This window comes from Dromiciops gliroides, chromosome 3 (genome assembly GCF_019393635.1).
Source record: "Dromiciops gliroides isolate mDroGli1 chromosome 3, mDroGli1.pri, whole genome shotgun sequence".
Taxonomy (NCBI): Eukaryota; Metazoa; Chordata; class Mammalia; order Microbiotheria; family Microbiotheriidae; genus Dromiciops; species Dromiciops gliroides.
Window position 1 is genome coordinate 192875098 of NC_057863.1, and position 24308 is coordinate 192899405.

Below are 24308 nucleotides of genomic sequence, written 5' to 3' on the forward strand. Positions count from 1 at the left end.
ACATACCATAAAACAATGAAACCAGAGCATTTGCCAACCAGAAGGAGAACAAAAATTAATGGAATTATGCTAAAAATAAATAACTAAAATGTCCACATTCCACTCTTTGACCCAGAGTTCATAATCATTAGCAATCTTTAAGGTGGTCAAAGACAGAAAGAAAGGCATATTATATATATATATATATATATATATATATATATATATATATATACACACACACATATATGCCAAAATATGCATAGAAACACTTTTTTTGAGGTAGTAAATAATTTTAAACAAAGTAAATGTTCATCATTTGAGGAACGGCTAAACAAATTATGGTAGATGATTGCAATGAAATATTTTTCTTTTATAAGACAAAAACATGAAGATTCAGTGAAACACGGAAGGACTCATGTGAATTGATGCAGAACAGTAAGTGTTATCAGAAAAAGAAAAGTCAAAATGACTAATATAATGTGAATGAAAAGAAATAAAACCCTAAAATTAAACAGTGGGTAATTATGATGATCGAGGTTTTTTCTGAATTAGATTTGTGAAAATATATCTCCCTTCCTTCTTTGTAAAGGTTGACTATGAGTTATTGAACACTTTATAACGTCCTTGTAATTTGGTTGATGTGTAGATTAGTTTGACTATTATTTTTCCACTTTTTTTTCCTATTCTTTGTCAGAAAGGCTGGCTATCTTGGGGGAGAGGGGCAAAAAATTACTATATACAAGTTTCCATTAAAGCTTTAATGCCTCAAAACTGTATTCAGATCCATGGGCCACTCTGTACTTGGAGGTGAAGGTAATATACAAATAAAAGATATTAATAGAATAAGCTGAATGAATAAATGAGAAGTACAATACTTCAAGTGATAACGATCAGAAAAATCATGATCAAATAAAGTAAAATGTTTCCTTTATTAAGTAAGGAGTACCAATAACAGAAGATAGCTGTGTGTGTGTGTGTGTGTGTGTGTGTGTGTGTGTGTGTGTGTGTGTGTAGTTTTTGACTTCACCAATGAAAAACACTGAGCAGTTAATGTAAAATGGGGAAAGTCAAAACAGAGGATATGAATTTAAGTTGAAATAGCAAACTAGATTAGCAAGTCACTAACTTTTAGTAAGCTTATATCCATGGTGTACAGAACGTGGAACTATACTAATCAAATGTATAGGCTCACATGATTTAAATTGATTTTAACTACAAGGTCCCTTGATCAACTCAGGACTGGATCATGGATACAGAATGGCAATTTTTGACAATTTATAGTATATATACCTTTTTAAGAGAAGAAAAAATAGCTCTACATATTGAAAAAAAATCAACTGAAGGAGTAAATCACTATAAACAAATTGTATCTGTTCACATATTAAAGAAAATAAGGTATATTAAACAAGCAGCAGAGTACATAGAGGACAAATCTTTAATCTTCCCATGGCAATGCCATTCTTGGTATATAGTATTTGTAATCTATTTGGATTTTGTCTCTAATTCCTTTGACCATGTCTCAAATGGAAAATTTCATCAACAAACTTGAAAAAAATAAGACACAGATCAAAATTTCTCAATCTTTCTGTTATTATTCCATGCTAAAACACCAGGGACCTTATTATATGCAGTTCACGAGAACTGAAACATTCATTATAAAAATAGACTTTTCTTGCTTTTACAGTTATAAGGGAAAATGAGAGCTTTGAGGTTATTAAAGGGATTAAAACAGACCATAGCGATGTAAGAGCTTGAATGGAAAAGAACAACCCAGGTGCTGGGTTCTATCACCTTATGCCTAGATTACTGCAATAGCTTGTTGAATGGTCTCTCTGCCCCAAGTCTCTTCTTACTCCAATCAATCCTACATTTAAATGTCAAAGTGATCTTCTTAAAATACAGGTTTGACCATGTCACTCCCCATGTCATTCTCTCCCCCTCCCCCAGTCCCCATTTAATTAGCTCCAGTTGCTCCCTATCACCTCTAGGATAAAATATAAAATCTTTTGTTTGAAATTCAAAGCCCTTCATAAGCTTGCCCTACCTCCCACCTTTCCAGTTTTCTTATACCTGACTCTTCCACACATCCTAAATTATTCAATGATGCTGAATTACTTGCTGTTCCTAGCATATGACCCTTCATCTCTAGATTTCAAGTATTTTCACTGGCTGTCCCCAATACCTGGAATTCTTTTCTTCCTCATCTCAGCCTGCTTGCTTTCCTGACTTACTTCAAGTTTCAGCCAGTTTCACCTTCCACAAGAAACTTTTTCCAGTTTTCTTTAACCTTAGTGGCTTCTAATTGAAACTGCCTCTAATTCATCCTGTATATATCTTGTTTGTACATAGTTGCTCTTGTATTGTCTTTCCCAATTAGACTGTGAAACTGAGAAATCAGGAAAATCTGAGTTCAAATCCTGGCTCAGCCATTTAATGGCTTTGTGAACCTGACTAATTCACTTAACCTCTCATAGCCTCTTCATCTGTAAAATGGGAATAAAATAGCACCCATCTCAGAGTATTTTTGTGAAGATCAAATGACATATTATATTCAAAGCACTTTTAAAAGCTTAACTCATTATATAAAATGCTATTTTTATATGACTTTGTACCATTCTTACTGAGGAGTGTGGCTTTAAGCCACTGAAACATGGAAGAGTACTTTCTCCTTTATTCCATCCTAAAGAGTAGGTCATAAACTCCAGGAGCTACCTACTTCCACTAAGAACAAATACAATGTACTTAGTCATTTAAATCTATTAACTTTCCAGTATTCTTATATTCTCCTCCACATTAAACACTCTTTAATCCAGCATCACTGGCCTACATTCCATTCCTCTCATATGACAATCCATTTCCCATTTCTATAGCTTTGTTCCAGGTCTCCCCCATTCCTGGAATGTTCTCTCAATTCACCTCTATTTCTTGGAATTTCTGGCTCCTTTCAAGATTCAGATGCTACCTTTTACAGAAGGCTTCCCCAACACCCCAGCTCCTAAAGTCTTTTTGTCTAAGATGGCTTCCCATCTACACCTCACATATCTCAGAAAAACCTATTTCTTAACATGCTATTTCCTCTATAACACTGTAAACTCCCAGAGGATCAGGACTGTTTTTTGTCTTTCCTTGGAACCCCAGTGCTTCACATAGTTCCTGAAATGTAGTAAACACTTAATAAATGCTTGCTGACTGATCAACTGGTTTATTAATAAAACACTGCACAACACAGAAGTCCTATCATCTCCTAGCTACAAGTCTAATGAATAAAACCAGTTTTCTCACAGTAACTTCTAGAAACAGTGACTAAGGGTCAAAAAGTCAGAAAAACTTCATACCTGACTTCCTTCTCTCCTCCAAAAAATGGCTGGTTGAGGGTTTCCAGTTGCCTCACACTGGAAAGTTACAGTTCGTCCCAATGCAGCAACCTGGTCACGAGGTTTCACAACAAAGTGTGGAGGTTCTGAAGGGAAACAGCAAATTACTCTGAATCAAAAGTATATAAAATGTTTCTAAGTGAAATAATTTGCTAATAGCTCCTATTTATCTTATTCAAAATGTAGGTACATTTTCATACCATTCTCATTTTTAACATAAAGTTAAGTCGTAAAGATAATACATTTTTACAGAACATAGTTATTTAGTTATGAATAGGATTTTGCTATATATTCACCCAATGTTAACCTTCTCATTCAAATGAGTAATTTATTGGATAAAATTTGGCCCTTTGTATATTAAATAAACCTGAAATTTGTAAGCATAAATGTTACCTTTTCTAAATTAAGGCTGGTTAAAGAGCTCCTAATAGAGACAGGTTCTAAAATCACTTATTTAATTCAAAACTTCCTGAAATTCTACCTAGTGAATTTTAATGATTTATGGAACAGAAATGAATTTAAACCAATACAGGATTTAAAAGTCTCCCTTTACATAGGCAAGGGCATGTTCAAACTATATATATATATATATATATATATATATATATATATATATATATATATATATATATATATATATATATATATGGAAATGAAGGTAAATTTGAAACATCTGCTCATCCTGACGTTATAAATATTGCCAGCTTTGCCCAAACGGCTTGATTTATACACCCTTAAATGGCAACTTCATCCAGCAATAAATAGAGTGTCAGAGAATGATGTTTGTTACACCGAAAGCAATGGCAGTTGAAAACATTAGGTGTGCTGATTGAGCCAGTCTTAAAATTTTTTTTTAAAGTATACTTGTTGGGGCAGCTAGGTGGCGCAGTGGATAGAGCACCGGCCCTGGATTCAGGAGGACCTGACTTCAAATCTGACCTCAGACACTTAACATTTACTAGCTGTGTGACCCTGGGCAAGTCACTTAACCCCAATTGCCTCATCCAAAAAAAAAAAAAAGTAGGCCTGTTTTTAGGATATGTATTATGATTGGACAGAGATTTTCTAAATGAAAGTCTTTACCTTTTGTTTATGCTTTTCAAATTCATTTCTTATCAATTGTCTGACGTTTTAACAACATTATGGAATACAGTCCTTTTTTTTCCCACTTTCCTTTTCTTAGGACATTTCCATTCCTTTGTGCCCTTAACTTTAAAAACAGCTTCATTTACTCATAATACTTAGAGTTACTGCTTAAATACAATAAATGCATTTGGTTTATTCAGACCAAATCCATAAAAGATGTCATTCTAAAACAATTTCTTTTCTCTCTTGAATCAGGTCAGTGTTGGTGATTATCCATTTCTCTTATCTAAGATTTCCTTATCAAGTGAAGGCCTGTGTAAGAATGACTTGTCAAGAATACTTTTATAAAAATTTAGTTGTTGATCAATGAAGAAATGCATTGGTCATGTGGCAAGAGCAAGGAATTGCAGATTCAGAATCAGTGTTCAACTGTTAACTACAAAATGTAAAAAGTCCTAAAGGAAAGCCTTTATCACATTATGTGTCAAACACGCACAAAAATAGAAAATGATAAAGTGTGGATGTGCTATCTTCACATCAAGATATCACAGGTCTACTGAAGTACTGAAACAAACATGTGTATGTATGTAGGTATATGTTTCAATATCCATGCCAAATTGTTCACTCTGGTGCAAATAGATATTGAAATGACTTGCCTCAAATAAAAGAGCTCAGCTAGTACAGAGATGGGACTAAAATTCAGGCTTAATGACCCTAGGACATATGATCTTTCTCTTAAGATATGCTGCTTCTTCTTATACTTAGGTAAAATGGAATCCAATATGTATGACTAAAAACATACTAAACAGTGAGGCCCAAGATGGCCTATTATTTTTTTTTCATTTTTTTTTTTGGTGAGGCAATTAGGGTTAAGTGACTTGCCCAGGGTCACATAGCTAGTAAGTGTCAAGTGTCTGAGGCCAAATTTGAACTCAGGTCCTCCTGAATCCAGGGCTGGTGCTCTATCTACTGTGCCACCTAGCTGCCCCTGAAAGATGGCCTATTATTAACAAAGTACAAAGGAGGTAGAAAGATTTGGAGGCATACATTAATAATATTAATAATTAATAAAAGTTGCTATAGTAACTTTTAGTTTTTTACATTAGTTTATTCTTAAGTAGTTTATGCTACAGTTTAGCAGAATGCTTCAGTGACATTCATGTGTAGTAAGGACAGATAAAGCAAGAGTAATAGAGACTAGATAGACTTCTTGTAGTAGGTATACATACTGAAGCATTTAATTAGTTATTTTTTTAGCTTTATGCAGAGACAGAATGGTGGCTATGGGACTGGGGGCTATTTTGAACCTTCTAAGTTAAAATCATACAAGATTTTTTGATAGATTCAACCAGAGGAATAATTTTATTCATTGATAATATTCTGATCAATATCAAGCAAAGCAAAAAAGGGAGAGATATATGTTTGAAAAAAAAAATCTTGTCACTGTCTTAGAGAATGTTCAGTGAAAAGTCCAAATAGAATAGGGATTGTACCTGTTTGCATATGACACTGCCTAAAGCCCCCGTAAGAGTTCAGAAACTCTTTAGTGAGATACACAGCTACTCAAAGGAGTCTGGTCTAATAATCTACCTCAGCAAAAGCAAAAAGATGAAGAATGCCAAAGTAGACTGTCTATCGATGCATAAATCTTGCAGACAGACAATAAAGTGGTGCAAAGATGAATAAGACAAATCCATCAATAAGTATTTATACTAAGCATTGAAGGTGCAAAGACAAAAGTAAAACATTTCTGTTTTCAAAGAATTTCCATTTAATCAAGAGAGAAAACATACACATATATGAAAAAGCTTACTTTGGTACAGGTGAGTACACTATCACCTTGGAGTATCAAGAATGACCTTATGGTACTTGAGTTCAGTCTTGAAGAATGCTAGGGACTCTATGTGGTAAATGTGAGGAAGTACAATCCCCAAAATTGGGGTTTGCCAGTAGAATGGCATGTAAATAGGAAATAATCCCAGGTATAACTAACAGCAAAAGGATAGTTTGGGCTGTTGGGTGTGTGTAGGGAGAGAATGTGTAATAAGGCCAAAAAGAAAGGTTGGGCTAGACTGTGAAAAGTTTTTAAAAGACAAAGAAATTTTACTCATCACAATCACAGGGATAATATGAAGAAGCCACTGGAATTTTCTGAAAAGATTAGTGACATGATAAAATTTGTACTTTAGGAAATTCATTCTGGTAGCTATGTGGAAGATAGAATGAAGTGGGAAGAGACTTAAGGCTGGGAAGTCAATGCATAAGCTATTGTAATGGGCCAGATGAGTAGTGATAATGGTGAGCTTATCAATATATGAGCGAGGGTGTATATGTATGGAGAGAGAGAAGGAAAGAGATTCTGGGGAAGTAGAAACAAGATTTGAAAAGCAAGTATATAGGGTAAGGAGGAGTTAGAAGTTATAAGTTATGCTGAGGTTGCAAACTTGGGTAAAAGGAAGAATGAATTATACTGTAGATAGAAATAAGAAAGAATAGTGGAGGGGTGGGTTTGGGGTAAAAACGATGATGAGTTCTATTTTGGGGCATTTATGAGTTTAAGATGCTTGTGCAACACTTTATGAAATCAAAGTCAGTTGACAATGCAGGATTAGAACTTAGGAAAGTAACTAGGGCTAAATATATGGATGTGGGAGTCATTAAATTTATGGCATAGGGAAGAGAAAGTCTAAGACAGAGGCTCAGAGTATACCCTTACAAGATAGGGCAGGAGGACATGGAGGATGATCTGACAAAGCATATAGTATAGAAGGAGAACCAAGATCATGGAACCCCAGAGAGGAAAAGTGTCTAAGAGAAGAGGATGGTCAATAGTGTCAAATGCTATAGGGAGGTCAAGAAGGAGGTTAAGAAAAGGTCATTCAAGCTGTCAGTCTAAAAGGCCACCAACAACTTTAGCAATATCAATTGTTTGTTTGTTTTCAGGACAATGAGTGTTAAGTGACTTGCCCAGAGTCACACAGCTAGTAAGTATCAAGTGTCTGAGGCCAGATTTGCACTCAGGTCCTCCTGAATCCAGGGCTGGTGCTTTATCCATTTCGGCACATAGATGCCGGCCCCCCCCCCCTTTTTTTGGTGGGGCAATGAGTGTTAAGTGACTTGCCCTGGGTCACACAGTTAGTAAGTACCAAGTGTCTGAGGCTGGATTTGAACTCAGGTCCTCCTGAATCCAGGACTGGTGCTTTATCCACTGTACCACCTAGCTGCAGCAATATCAATTGAGTGATGAGTTTGGAAGCTGGACTGCAAGATGAGTGATAATAGAAAAACTGGGAACAATTATTTTATAGAGCTCTGTCTGGGAGGCTGGCTGAATAAAGGGCAGAGAGGTAGAGGATATCAGTTAGATGTCTAAATAAAGACAGTGGGATAGCATCGTAGAAATCATATACCATTTATGACCAGCCTGTGTTCTTTCCTGATAGAAAAACCGATCTTTTTATAGCAATAATCATTCATTGATGCTATAGGGTAAAGAATCATGTTATATTATATAATAATGACTAAGAAATTGAAGTTGTGGACACAAATAGATTACATTTTCCCAAGAAACTACCTTGGAGAAATATGATAAAATATACTGTACAGAAAATGTTGATAAGAAATTGATTTAATAATGTAAATTCTTTCAAGGATAAAGTTATTTTCCTGGATTCCATTTAGCATATAGATGCAATAATTTACTGAATGGTTCACCTGTAGCCTTAAAGAATTAGTGTAACTTCCCAAAAGTACTCAGCTGGTGGACTAGGCAGGAACTTACGTAACATAAGACTGGCTCCATATATTTAAAAAGGCAGATATAATTTTGGAATGGATTGGTGATATCCTGATAAAGAGGGATAATGGATGTTTAATCTGAATGCTTTGCTCACCAGAATGTCAAGAAAATGTGATTTCAGTTATAGTGAGACTTCTTTTACCAATAGACATCATAATACATCTATAATATTGTAGTTAAGTCTTAGAGACTTAGAGTAGTTAAATGTACTGGTATTAATGAATTGGGGGGGGCGGGGCAGGGCTATGGGGGTTAAGTGCCTTGACCAGGGTCATAAAGCTAGTAAGTGTCAAGTGTCTGAGGCCATATTTGAACTCAGGTACTCCTGAATCCAAGACTGGTGCTTTATCCACTGCTCCACCTAGCTGCCCCTGATGAAATATTTTTTAAAAACCTACAAAAAGTTCCCCAGTTCATGAAGTATATCCTTAATGAAGAACTGACAAGGGGAGTAGAACAACAATCACAAAAGATGAGATATATAAATAGTTGAGCAATACTGTTGAAGAAAATTGTCAACAGCCTCATGGATGAAAGCACAAGTCCAGTGAAGTTAATATAGCATGTATATATGTATTCATATGTGTTTATTGTATGTATATGTATGTGTATATACATAATAGAATGGATCTTCCCATACTATTTAGTCATACAGAGTTATCATAGTGGTCTCCTTCCAAAAATCTTGGAAATATGCTTAATAACATGCCAAAAATGCTATCTGTTTTTAAAAGTCAGTTTTCTCCAAATCTCAATCTGTTTTTGTGAAACAGAAATACTTTAATTCTACAGAATCCATCTTGACAGAAAATTTGCTTGGCAGGCCTGTCTCAGGAAAAAAAATAATTAATAAAGACAACAAAGCTCTTTAAGAAGCATATTCCATATAGGTAATTCCCTATTCTTTAAGAAACTGTTTTAGTCTAAATGAAGATTCTTTTTGATTCAATGTATTTTTGGGAGGCAGGGGGGACATGAGTGTGAGTATTCATCACAGAATCCCATTTTACAATTAAGAAAGTTTTAAAACAGAGCCATAGAAGATTTAAAGTATATGTGCCTTTTCAATCTGACAGGAATAACAACATGCAAGATTCTCTGAAGGACAAAGCTCCTTTTTGGGAAAACCTATAGCATGCCAATGCAGAAATATAATAAATAGTCATTTCTGAGCTCTTAAAGAGTAAATGTAACTTCCAAATAATATTCAGCTAACTTCCTAGGCAGAAATTTATAAACTGAAAACTGTCTTTATATGTGCAAAAAATTATACACAAATCACACATATGAATACATGTTTTTCTTTTTACATATATGAAAATGAATTTCATCTAAAAATGGACAAAAATATAAATAGAATACCCTCTTTTTAAATTTGAATTACCATTAGTGATAGATAAGAATGCAGAGATGGGCATAGTTTATTTTTTCCTAGACTGTCTAATTGGGAAGCTACTTTTCATTCTAACAAGATCTAACAAGATTGAAATATATTTTATTATAAATGCTTTTATTTTTATTTCTGTTATTGGAAAAAGATACAACTGAAGAAAAACTCTTTATTAAATTAAGAATAAAGCAGCAAATGAATTTTTAAACAGAAGGGAAAATCAAGATTACATATAATTTGGATAAGACAAAAAGTTAGCAACCCCATTACCTTTACTCTGTGTCACAGTTACCCATACTTCAAGCAGAATTTATTCTGTGCAGTCTGTCTTTGTTGCCAAGGACAAGTGAAACATGGAAGCTGATTGGTTGAAGGACATGGAAGGGTATGGATGGAAAGGGGAAGAGAAGTTCCAGTCACAGTGAGACGGTGATTAGAAGATGGCCAATAAAATTTCAACTTACCAGACACAACTAAAATAAAAAAGAAAAAATGGAATAAATAAAAGTGAAGAAACATGACAAAACAAAACAAAAAAGATAACAGAATTCTATTTAATTATGCTTCTGATTTTAAATTAAAAACAAACACATACAAACTTAGATAAATGAATCATGCTATTCCATGAATGAAACACTGATTAACATTTTGAAGTTAATAAATAATTTAAGAAAAAAATATAAATGAGTTTTATAATCTCTATGTATGACAAATGGCATAGTGAAAATGGATGACACCTTAAAAATAAAATATTTTTCAATGACTACATTATTTTATGAGATGAGTTTAGAGGACATGTATGTACATATATAATGGCATAATAATTACTGCTTCAGAAGAAGAATTGCATGCTTTTGAATCATGGATAACATATACAAACCTCATAACTGGATCATTAAATTCAATTTTTTTTAAATGTATGCTGTAAATTACTTGCTATTAAATAATATACTAAATGATGACTCATGCAGAATTTATATAAAAAAGCAAAATGTGATTAACCGTGGAAACACAAAGAAAACATCTGTATTTTTTTAGGTTTTCAAGCACAAATAATATTACCTGTTGGGTATGTTAAAGCACTGAGCATGTGAACATGGAAAGAGTGGGTGCTACAGGTTAAAAAACTTAAAAGGGATAATGCTGTTTTACCTCTTCATATCAGAAATATTACCATCAAGTATCAGTACATTTTTAAAAACAGCTTATAAACACCAAAATTGCAGATCTCTCAGATCAATAACAATATTAAATGCCAGTCATTTAAAATTCAGGAGTTTTAAGAAATGCCCATGGTGATAAAAATCAATGGAACACACTGAAGACTGATATTGTTTTTACAAAACATTTAATAATTTCCAGAAGGATTCAGAAATAAAGTTGAAAATATATTGGAATAAAGTTATATCACCTTCAATTTATGGAAGAATGCATAACTATATTTTTTAAACATTGAGATACAGAGGCATAGAGTAAAATTTGTTATTAAATTTCTAAGATCTATCCATCAACTATTCTAACAAGATGAGACTTCAAATTTTAAATGAAAGCAAGGAAAATTTAGTTTACACATAAGGAACAGTCTGAATTTAGAAGTATAGATTAGACTGTACATGAATTGGTCTTGAAGGGATAAACTGAAAGCTTATATAGACTCAGAACAGGAAAAAATTAAGTCCCTTAGAGACCCATAAGTTATGAAATTTTATGTACTTTACAGAACTCTGAATCATCCATACACTTTTTAAAAATGGTAATAGTATTTTCCCAATTATATGTAGAGATGATAGTATTTATTTTGACTTCCAAATTTTTCTTCCTCTCTTCCTTCCCTTTTTCTAAAAACGGTAAGCAATTTGATATAGATTAAACATGTGAATCTTGTAAAACATTCCCATAAATGCCATGATGTAAAAGATGAAACAGAATAAAAGGAAAAAAAAAACATTGAAAAAAAGTGAAAATAGTATGCTTCGATCTGTGTTCAGAGCCCATCAATTATTTCTTGGGATGTGGATAGCATTTTCCATAAGTCCCTGAGAACAACTAAGTCATTCATAGTTGATCATTACACATTGTTGCTGTTACTGTATACAGGGTTCTCCTGGTTCTGCTCATGTCACTCTGCATCAGTTCATATAAGTCTTGTCAGGTTTTTCTGAAATCATTTCTTGTTGCACAATAGTATTCCATTACAATCATATACCACTGCTAGTTCACCAGTTCCCCAACTGATGAGCATCTCAATTTCCAATTCTTTGCCACCACAAAAAGAGCTGTTATAAATATTTTTATGCATGTAAGTTCTTTTACCATTTTTTATGATGTCTTTGTGATATAGATATAATAGTGATATTTCTGAGTCAAAGACTATAGACAATTTGGTTGCCCTTTGGGTATAGTTTCAAATTTCTCTCCAGAATGGTTGGAACAGTTCACAACTCAAACATAGTGCATTAGTGTCCCAATTTTCCCAAATCCTCTCCAACATTTATCATGTTCCTTTTCTGTCACATTACCCAACCTGATAGGTATGAGGAAATAGCTCATATTTGTTTTTGATTTGTATTTCTCTAATCAAAAGTGACTAAGAGTACTTCTTCATATTACTGTAGTTAGCTTCACTTCATCTAACAACTGCTATTTCATATCCTCTAACCAATTATTAATTGGGGAATGGCTTGTAGTCTTATAAATTTGACTCATTTCTCTTTATATTTGAGAAATTTGACCTTTATCAGAGATACTTGTTAAAAAGATTGTTTCCCAGCTTTCTGCTTTCCCTCTAATCTGTTTTGTTTGTGCAGAAACTTTTAAATTTAATATAATGAAAATTATCTACTTTACATTTTGTAATGTTCTCTGTCTTTTGTTTGGTCATAAATTCCTCCCTTCTCTATAGATCTGACAGGTAAACTATTCATTGCTCTCTGAATTTGCATATGGTGTCACTCTTTGTGTCTAAATCATGTATCCATTTTTTATCTTATCTTGGTATGTGGTGTAAGATATTGGCCTATACCTAGTTCCTGCCATGTTGTTTTCCAGATTCTTGGCAGTTTTTGTCAAATAGTAAGTTCTTATCTGGAGGTTGAGGTTTTTGGGTTTCTCAAACTATGAGTTACTATGGTCATTTCCTAATGTGTACTGTGCACCTAATATATTTCACTGATCCACCACTCTATTCCTTAGTCAGTATGAGACAGTTTTGAAGATTACCACTTTATCAAATAGTTTGAGATCTGGTAATTTTTAAAATTTAAAATTTAAAAATTCCTTTGCAATTTTCTCATTAATTCCCTTGATAGTCTTGACATTTTGTTCTTCCAGATTAATTTTATTGTTATTTTTTCTAGCTATATAAAATCTTTTGCTAATTTGATTAATTTAAGCAGAATTGTCATTATTAGTCAGCCTACATATGAGCAGTTGATATTTTTTTCAACTGTTTAGATTTGAATTTATTTGCGTGAAAATTATTTTGTAAATGTGTTCATGTAATTCCTGGCCTTATCTTGGCAGGTAGACTCTCAAGTATTTTATATTGTATACATTTATTTTAACTGGAATTTCTCTTTCTATCTCTTGCTCCTGAGACTTATTGCTTATGGAAGTGCTGATAATTTATGTGTATTATTTTATATATGGAAACTTTGCTAAAGTTGTTAATTATTGCAAGTACCTTTTAAAGTTGATTCTCTAGGGTTCTCTAAGTATACCATCATATCATCTGCAAAGAGCAATACTTTTGTTTCCTCTATGTCTATTTTAACTTCTTCAATTTCTTTTTCTTCTCTTATTGCTACAGCTAACATTTCTAGTACAATATTGAACAACAGTGGTGATAATGGGCATCCTTGCTTCACCCCTGATATTATGTGGGAAGACATTTAGCTTATCCACTTTAGAGAAAATGATTGCTGATAGTTCTATATAGAAATTGCTTATCAATTTAAGGAAAGCCCCCTTTATTCCTATGCTCTCAAGTGTTTTTAATTGGAGTGGGTGCTGTCTTTTGTCAAAAAGCTTTTTCAGCATCTATTGAGATAATCATATGCTTTCTGTTGGTTTTGTTTTTGATATGGTCAATTATGCTAATAGTTTCTCTAATACTAAACTAGCCCTGTATTCTTGGTATAAATTCCATCTGGTCACAGTGTATATTACTAGTAGTATATTGCTGTAGTCTCTGCTAGTATTTTATTTACATTTTTTGTTTCAAAATTCATTAGGGATATTGGTTTATAGTTCTCTTTCTTTGCTTTAGTTCTTAATTTAGGTATTGACACCATTTTTGTCTCATAAAAGGAATTTGGTAGGTCTCTTTCTTTACCTATTTTTTACCAAATAGTTTAGATAGTATTAGAATTGTTAAGTATTTGGTAGAATTCACCTGTAAACCTAACTGGCACTAATATCTTTTATTAGGGAGTTCATTGATGGCTTGTTCAATTTCTTTTTCTAAAATGGGGTTGCTCTTCTGTTAATGTGGACAATTTATATATATATATATATATATATATATATATATATATATATATATATATATATATATTTTTGGTGGGGCAATGGGGGTTAAGTGACTTGCCCAGGGTCACATAGCTTATATATATATTTTTGTAAATATTTACTGATTTCACTCAGATTGTCAGATTTATTGGTATATAATTAGGCAAAATGTTTTCCTAATCATTGTCTTAATTTCCTCTTTATTTGGTGGCAAATTTAACCTTTTCATACTAAATATTTGCTTCTTCTTCTTCTTCGCAATGGGGGTTAAGTGACTTGCGCAGGGTCACACAGCTAGTGTCAAGTATATGAGGCCAGATTTGAACTAAGGTCCTCCTGATTCCAAGACCAGTGCTATATCCACTGCACCACCTAGCTGACCCAGTTTTCTTCTTTTTTAAATCAAATTAACCAATGGTTTACCTATCATATAGATTTTTTCATAAAACCAGCTCAGAGTTTTATTTATTAGCTCAATAGTTTTCTTACTTTCAATTTTATTAATCTCACTTTTGTTTTTCAGGATTCCCAATTTGTTGCTCAATTGGGGATTTTAAATTTGTTCTTTTTCTAGTTTTGTTTTTGTTTTTTTTCTTTGCTCAACTCATTAATCTGTGCTTTCTCTATTTTATTGATGTAAGCATTTAGAAATATAAATTTTCTCCTAAGTGCCACTTTGGCTGTATCCAAAATTTTGGTATGTTGTCTCATTGTTGTCATTCTCTTTGATAAGATTATTGTTTTCTGATTTGTTCTTTGACCCACTTATTCTTTAGGACTTAGTTTCCAATTAATTTTAATCTATCTTTCCACTGCCCTTTGCTGAAAGTAATTTTTATTGCATTATGATCTTGAAAACAATGTATTTAATATTTCTGCCTTTCTACATTTAATTTTGAGGGGTTTTATGCTTTAATACATGGTAAATTTTCCCATTCAATTTTCTCCAGAGGTATGTCATATTAAATTTTTGGGAATTCGATTCACTTCCTTAATTTCTTTCTTGTGTATATTTTGGTTGGATTTATCAAGTTCTAAGAGGGGACAGTTGATAGATTTGCTGTAAATCACTTAACTTCTTTAAGAATCTGGATGCTATACCACTTGGTTTATATATTTGTTTAGGTGCCTTTCCTTCATTATTGCTTTTAATTAGATCTATTTTTTCTTTTGCTTTGTCTAAGATCAGAATTGCTACACCTGCGTTTTTTTGTTTGTTTTGTTTTGTTTTTACTTTAGCTAACACCTCTTTACTCTGTGTGTGTCTCTCTACTTCAAGTGTATTTCTTCTAAGTAACATATTTTTTAGGATTCTGTTTTTTTGATCAACTGCAATGTTTCCATTTTATGAAGTTCATCTTATTCACATTCACTGTTATGATTACTATGCAATTTCCTCCATTTTCTTTTTCTTTCTTTTTTTTTTATTCCCCCCTCTCTCTCTGGCTCTCAACCCTGCTCTTCCTCACGAATGTTTTACTTTGGATGACCACCTCCCCCAACCTAACCTCCAAAATGCCTTCTGTTTTATCACTCTCTTCCCCCTTTCTCTTATTCCCATCCCTTTGTACTTCCTTTAGGGTAAGATAGGTTTCTGTATCCAACTGAGTGTGTGTTATTCTCTCTTTGAGCCAATTCTCATAAGAGTAAGGCTCAAGCTTTGCTCATCACCCAGCCTCCCATTTTCCTCTCTTATTTGCCTCTTCACATGAGGTAATTTACCCCATTCTTCCTCTCCCTTCCTTTTTCTCCCAAGTATAATGAGCTTTCTCACCCCTTAATTTTTTACGTCATCTCCTCAAATACACGTTATGCATGTACTCTCTATATATACTCCTTCTAAGTGAACGAATAGTGGCACTGTTCATAGGAATTAAAATTATTATCTTCTTATGTAGGGATGTAAACAGTTTAACTCTATTGAATCCCTTATATTTTCCTCTTTCTTTTTTACCTTTTTATGCTTCTCTTGAGTCTTGATGTTGAAAATCACATTTTTGTTCAGCTCTGGTCTTTTCCTTTCTATTTCATTGAATGACCATTATTCCCCCTTGGTGGATTATGCTCAATTTCACTGGGTTGGTGATTCTTAGTTGTAGTCCTAGCTCCTTTGCCTTCCAGAATATCCTATGTCATGACCTCAGGCCCTTTAATGTTGAAGTTGCTAAATCCTGTGTAATCCTGACTTTGGCTCCCTGATATTTTCATTGTTTCTTTCTGGTTACTTGCAGTATTTCTTCTTAGACCTGGGACTTCTGGAATTTGGCTATAATGTCCCTGGTAGTTTTCCTTGTGAAATCTCATTCTGGAGATCAGTGAATTCTTTCAATGTCTATTTTACCTTCTGGTTCTAGGATATCAGGGCAGTTCTCCTTGATAATTTCTTGAAAGATGCTGTCCAGGCTTTTTTTTTAGGAGGGGCAGGGGGGTTATGGCTTTCAGGTAGTTCCATAATTCTTAACTGATCTCTTCTGGATCTATTTTCAAGGTCAGATGTTTTCCCAGTAAGGACTGATTTTGTTTGATTTATTCCTCTCCTCTCCCCTTCCCTCCCCTCCCCTCCTCTCCTCTCCTTCTTTTGCATAGCAATGAGCATTAAGTGACTTGCCCAGGGTCACACAGCTAGTAAGTGTCAAGTGTCTGGGTCCTCCTGACTCCAGGGCCAGTACTTTATCCATTTTGCCACCTACCTGCCCTGTTTGATTTATTCTTTTTTTTTTTTTTTTTTTTTTAGTGAGGCAATTGGGGTTAAGCTACTTGCCCAGGGTCACACAGCTAGTAAGTATTAAGTGTCTGAGGCCGGATTTGAACTCAGGTACTCCTGAATCCAGGGCCAGTGCTCTATCCACTGCGCCATCTAGCTGCCCCCCGTTTGATTTATTCTTTTTTTTTTTTTTTTTTTTTTTTTTTTGCGGGACAATGGGGGTTAAGTGACTTGCCCAGAGTCACACAGCTAGTAAGTGTCAAGTGTCTGAGGCCGGATTTGAACTCAGGTACTCCCGAATCCAGGGCCGGTGCTTTATCCACTGCGCCACCTAGCCGCCCCCCATTTGATTTATTCTTGATGGCTAATAACGTCATCAGCTTCCATCTGTCCAGTTCTATTTTTTAAGGAACTACTTTCTTCAGTTAGCTTTTATATCTCCTTTTCCATTTGGCCAATTCTACATTTTAAAGAATTGTTTTCTTCAGTGGATTTTTGTACCTCCTTTTTCATTCAACTAATCCTATTTTTTAAGGAGTTGTTTTCTTTTTCTAAGCTATTGACTCTATTTTAAATTATTTTCTTTTCAATCACTCTCATTTCTTTTCCCAATTTTTCTTCTACTACTCTTGATTTTTAAGTTCCTTTTTAAGCTCTTCCATGAGTTTTCATTTGGGGCTTTGCATACAGTTTGTTGTCCTCTTCTGAGTTTGTCTCTTAAGCTCTCTTGGTGCCATATTAACTTTCTTTTTTCTTTTCTTTTATTTTTTTTAGTGAGGCAGTGTCTGAGGCTGCATTTGAACTCAGGTCCTCCTGAATCCAGGGCTGATGCTCTATCCACTGTGCCACCTAGCTGCCCTCCATATTAACTTTTTATGATCAGATTCTATTTTTGGTTTTCACTCATCTTTTCCAGCCTTCTTCCTTACTTTTAAATTTGAGCTTTGCTCAAATGGAAAGGGCATGGAACCAAGCTTCTTATGTTGGGGGCTACAGGTCCTAGTGCTGCACTCATGCTGCCCTGAGTCCTACAGGGAACCCTCATACCTATTGCTATACTGAGCAGTTATTGTGGGGGTGACTGGTGCTGCTAGAAGTCATAGAGATCTGGCAGCTTAACTAGTGCTGCTTTGAGGTGTGTGATGGATCTCAACAGTGGCATCTGCCCATTCATAGGGGTTATGTTCAGGCATGTGGGCAGTCCTGGCACTGGAATCTGCCCATTTTCCTGGTGGTATTGGTATGCTAAGGCTCATGGTGGGGGAGGTTTCTGGTATTGGTGTTTGCCTGCTCACTTGGTGCCACACTGGTGCTCAGGGCCTCCCGCTGCCTTGCTCAGGGCAGGGCCTGCTGTTCTTTTGCTGGGACACTTCTTGTCCTGGACTGTGCTCCTCTTTTACCCAAATGAGACAGACCTTTCCCTGCTGACTTCCCAACTTTCTTGGTCTAGAAGAGGGTTTCATCCCATCTTTTTGGTGGTTTTGGGGGCACTATTTTATAGTTGTTTGCGGGTAAATATGGGAGGGTTCAGGTGACTTCTTGCTTCCTCTACTGTCTTGGCTCCCAGGGGTCTCCATCCAATATACTCATTTTTTTTTTTAAGTGAGGCAATTGGGGTTAAGTGACTTGCCCAGGGTCACACAGCTAGTAAGTGTTAAGTGTCTGAAGCCGGATTTGAACTCAGGTACTCCTGACTCCAGGGCCGGTGCTCTATCCACTGCGCCACCTAGCTGCCCCCATCCAATATACTCTTAGAAACATTTTCAGTATTCAGGGGGAATGAGAAATTTTTTAATAAATGAAAAAGCACTTATGAAGCACCACTATATGCCAGGCACTGTACTAAATGCTAGGGATACAAAGGCAAAAATAGTCCTTGTCCTCAAGGAGTGTATGTATATATGTGTACAGTAGTAGTAGTAGTAGTAGTAGTAGTAGTAGTAGTAGTAGTAGTAGTAGTAGTAGTAGTAGTAGTAGTAGTAGGCTTCTGCCAGTCGAGGACCACCATGGATCAGCAACTGAAGAGCCACAGGCCACAGTGTGGCTGTGCAGTCCGATACGGGAGCTGCAGCTCCTGCTGCAACGAGGACATTAGAAAACTGCACTCTCTGTTGCCCATTGGTTCCTGCAATATATATTGCTGGGCAATGAGGGTTAAGTGACTTGTCCAGGGTCACACAGCTAGTAATTTTCAAGTGTCTAAAGCCGGATTTGAACTCAGGTCCTCCTGAATCCAGGGTCGATGCTTTATCCACTGCACCACGTAGCTGCCCAGGGAGCATATATTCTTACAAAAAAGAAAAAGATAATCATTGCTTTTCCCTGCCCCACCCCTAACCCTGGTCATTTTTTTAGACTAAATCTGTTGGAATATAGGAATCATTTTCACAAATAAAATTGATGTGCTTATGTACTTCTGCTTACAGGTACATACATGAACAGAATGTTTAAACAATGAAATACTAAACAGGGATAATATAATAAATATTTTATGCATTTACACACATATGGATGGCATGACATAACATAAGGCTATGATAGAAGATAGTGACATCCAAAACAATAAGACAGGTGAGGCTATCTTTTCTTTAAAGATAATTATTTAAAGACACTCCACAATCTCCCTTACAATCTCCCTATTTAAAAAATCGAAGCTTGCCAAGAAATCATTCCATTTTAACTCACTTTTTATTGTTCAGATGTCAGTTAAAAAAAAATACTTATCAATAAACACCTTGATACACACTTGAATACAACCCTGCAATTTCTTTACTTTAAGTAACTCCAATTCCTTTCATCCTCATTAAATGTTTAGGGATTTTTCCCATGCTATAAAATGGGTCATAAAATCATGTTCTTGGAAGGAAAGAGATCATCCTCAGTCAAGGAATATAGTTAGTTTGACCCTCATTTTAGGGATGAGGAAGGTAATACTCAGATTTGTCATCAGTGTCCCAATAGCTAGTAGTAGAGCTGAAAGTATAACCCAAGTCTCTTACCTCCTGATTCTGTTTTTCACTATACAATCTTGCTTCCTTTCATAAATTTAAGTGCTTCTCCCCCCATGAAAATCAGCTACAGTATAGAATAAAAAGAATTGTATAGCTTTTTTTTTTGGAGGTAGAACTCAGATGTTATATAGTACAAGTTGGGGCTTATTTATAACTTTTTAATTGTCTGGACTTTAGGAAGTGATGGAGAAAATTTTCATAATATAGATTAAACTTAAAAGTGTGTTATGCATACATTTATTTTTAGGACAGACAGTTGTTAAATACCTATGAATATACCACTGGACATATGCAATGGGTTTAACACAAGAAAAAATAAATTATAAATTGTCTCATTTTCAAGAAGTGAAACTTTCTACATTTTAGTACACCAATACAGTGCAAATTATATGCATGAAACCTATGAACAATCATGTATATGATAATTTACAATACTGTTTTCCCCCTCATGCCAGGTGGCATTTCTTTGTGGGGTAAGATTTAACTCATCATAAAAGCCTGTCATTATGCCTGTCAACATTTCAAAGTTTAAAACTGAGTGATTAATGGAAGCAAAGAGCAGCAATTGTAGAATACTGTATACTTAATAGATTTTTAAAAAATACAGAATGAACTTTCCCTCTCTATATTACTCTGTGGAATATACTAAAATAGATATATCATCATCATTTTAAGATTCATCTGTAAAAAGGAACTAGTCTTTTTTTTTTCCAAAAGATTTTCACTCTTTCCAATAATTACTAAATAGCTTACTTGTTTATTATCAGATTAATATGGTTTCTAAGAATCCTTTAGGTGAATATAGTATATGACATATTAAAAATATTACATTTGAATTTATGTCTCCTAGCTGAGTACTTTGGTGATAAAGATGAAATGTTAACTTAAGAATGAAATACATGAAAGAAAGAAGCAAATATCTGGAAAAGAACCCTGCACTGAGGGTAAAAAAAAGTTTTAATTTTAGCTGTATCACTAACTAAGTCTAAGCTCTCAGGGAGTCTGCCTTTCTGAGAAACAGTTTCCTCATCTTCAAAGTAGGCTTCTTGGGCTTAATGCTCTCTAAAGTCCCTGTTATCTCTAAAATTCAATGATTCTATTTTATAACCAGATAATATTTTAAAAGAAGCATTATTATAAAAGACACATTTATTATTATAAAAGACATGTATGCACAAAATTATATGTAGCATGCATACATTATAAGGTAATATGATGTGGTACAAGCTGGCCTTGGAGTCAGGACTACCAGTGTTCAAGTTCCATCTCTGACACACTGGCTTTGTTATCATGGGAAAAATCACTTAATCTCTCAAGTCAATTCTCTAAAATAAAGTAGTCCATTTGCTTTTTTGTTTTGTTTTGTGTATTTGTTTTTAAGATTTCATCTACACTGATGGGGAAATTTCCTAATTGGGAATTTTCTAACACCTGAAATCACAGGTCAACAGAAGAAGTTGTACCTATAGAAGGTTATGTAAGAAACAAGGTAAACCCTATTTTTCCATAAAAATGACAGTACGATAAAATGATGTGTTACTATCTGAGGGCTTATAAGAAAGATTTTAATAAAGACAGCAATAAATATCATATGTAATTAAAGATAAATTACATACATATATATATATATATATATAAACTATATGATATAATGCTTTTTAAAGTAAATATAAATCATAGCATTTAGGTGGTACAGTGGATAAAGCACCAGCCCTGGATTCAGGAGGACCTGAGTTCAAATCTGGCCTCAGATACTTGACACTTACTAGCTGTGTGACCCCGGGCAAGTCACTTAACCCTCATTGCCCCACAAAAAAAAAAGTGAATATAAATCAATTAAACCAGGTCATATAGTAATCAATCATGATACAGCAACCATTCTGTAGTTAAAAATAAAAGGTCCTCCCTAATTTATTTTTCATTTATTCTGCCTATATCTTGTGTATACATAGTTATCTGAATGATGTCTCTCCAATTAGAATGTGAGATTCTTGAAGAGGGAGAGCATATTTTCCCCAATTTTTGTATCCCAAGGGCAAAATACATACTTGGCACATAGTATTTAATAAATGTTGACTATAGGCATCTTTTTAAAATCAATTCCTAGTTAATCAATGGAGACTATGTAGTGCCCTTTGAGGCTTAAAAAATAAATCAAAGATTATCTATACAAGATACTTAACTAGGCAGCTAGGTGATACCATGGATGGAGATGTGCACCTAGACCTGAATTCAAACCGAGACTTCAGACATTTAGTCATTGTATGACTCTTGGCAAGACACATAACCTGTTTGCTTCAGTCCTCAACTGTAAAATGGGAAGAATAATAGTATGTACCTCCTACAGTTGATCAGAGGATCAGTGATATAATATTTGTAGAGGACTTTGCCAATCTTAAAACATGATATGAATTCTGGCAATGATAATAATAGTAGCCATGCTATTATTAATACTACTATTATTCTTATCTCCAAGGAGATTTTCTTTTGTATTTAGTATACGTCCCAGAGACATCTCAAAGTCAACATGTCCAAAACAGAACTCATTACCATTTCCCCCAAACCCACACACTACCATAATTCCCTATTTTTGCTGAAGCTTCTTTCATCTTCTAGATTTATACCATTACCTTTATACTCAGTTCCTCACTCTCTCTCACCACACATATCTAATCAGTTGTCAGATCTTGACATTTCTACCTTCATAACATCTCTCACATACAACCCCTTCTCTCTACTCACACAACCACTTTAGTTCAGGCAATAATCACCTCTTTCCTAGACTACAGTACTGGTTTCCTAATTGGTTTCCTTGCCTTGAGTTTCTCCTCAATCCAATTTATTCTCCACTCAGCTGCCAAAGTGATTTTCCTTAAGTACAGATTTGACCAGGCCATTAACCTATTCAATAAAACTCCACTGGCTCCCTGTTGCTGCTAGGACAAAGCATCAGGTTCTTTGTTTAGCTTTTAAAGCCCTTCATGAACTGACCCCAACCTATTTTTTCAGCTTAATTACATATTATTAATCCTTTCTATCTATACTCCACAATCTAGCTAAATTAGCTTCCTCTCTATTCCTCTATTTCCACTCTCCATGCCTTTGTACTGACCATAACCGAAAATGGCAAGACCAATAAATATTTAACTACAGTATGCTTTCTATAATGCTTGGTGCTATAGTTCTTTTTTTTAAAATTATGGATATAACAATGTAATTTTCCTTAAAATTATATAGCTGTGCTATCTTTCCACACTATGAGAAAAGTAAATGAATCAATGTTGTTTCTTATATAAAATATACATCCATAACATATTAATATGTAGCTATATTAATAAAGAAGGCTTTTATCCCCTTGTTAGGATCTGTATATAAAAGGTTTATTCTTCTTCCCCTATGGAATCTCAACGGAGTGAGGGAATTTTTTTTTAACTCAGCACCTCTTATAAACACAAGCACCACCTTCCTAGATTGTGCTGGATGAGTGATTTGTATTGTATATCTGTTGTCACTTGCTTTTTGCTTTAACCCATAAAATCAGCTGTTTAGGGCCAGGCCTAATTTAGGCTCATGGTTGGGAAAAAAAAAGGAGACGTGTGCATCCTAAGTTATTTATCAAAGAGAATTTTATTCACCCATAAAATAATGATCAATAGATATACAACTCCTGCTGTTTGCCCATGCATTTACTACAGTGGCAACACTATGTGAGAAAGAATTCTCACATGGCAATGAGAATTCCATCAAACCATAATAGCACCAACATCCTATAAACTGCACTTTGTATGCCTCAGGAAACAAAGAAGTCACATCAATAGTTCAAGTTCTAGTTGCTTAAACCAAGAAATTCTGAGAATCAGAACTGTTCCAGAAATATAAAAATTCATAAATGGAAATGGAATACTGGAACTTGGCCTTCCACCATCCCACACATCATGAAGCATAATCTACTTATGAATTGGATGAAAATGCTTCAAAGGCTTGTGAGCTTTCCTGATTTAAATGACATTGCTCACATATTGGAAAGGTTTTATGATCAAGAGTTGAAGAATGTGTACCAAAATCCTATGAACTCAATGTCAAATCATTGTCCAACAAGTGTGGCAAAGTGCAAACATTACATATTAAAATCTTTTAAAAGATGTAAAAGTTGAAAAGTTTATTGTATAAATCAATAAGTTTAAATATTCATGTTGTTGCATTTAATTTACAAACTACAATAATAGTTCCAGTAATGTATATATAAAATAAATATAGCAAACATAAAATAAATCAACTTCAACAGCATTATATGTGCAATGATAAAATCCAGAAAGCAATCATAAAAATGGAAGCCTTATTCAAAGTAACTATGGAATGTATAATATATTTTGTAGTCCATTTACCAAAACGCACTTAAGGCCTATATAGATAATATAACAAAACACTATTTAAGAAATAAAGAGGGGCAGTT

At 34.3% G+C, this 24308-nt stretch overlaps 1 protein-coding gene across 4 annotated transcripts in view; it reads right to left on the bottom strand.

Moving 5' to 3' along the window:
- Nucleotides 1-24308, bottom strand: part of ROBO1 (roundabout guidance receptor 1) — a 976778-nt gene that overhangs the window by 97771 nt on the left and 854699 nt on the right. For 3 of the 4 annotated variants that reach the window (XM_043996229.1, XM_043996232.1, XM_043996231.1), the window contains 2 exons: nt 10096-10104; nt 3318-3442 (listed from right to left, as the gene is read on the bottom strand). In XM_043996229.1, coding sequence (XP_043852164.1) covers nt 3318-3442; nt 10096-10104 — 134 coding nt within the window. The remainder of the gene's footprint in view (nt 1-3317; nt 3443-10095; nt 10105-24308) is intronic. The other variant, XM_043996230.1, reaches the window with a different exon arrangement.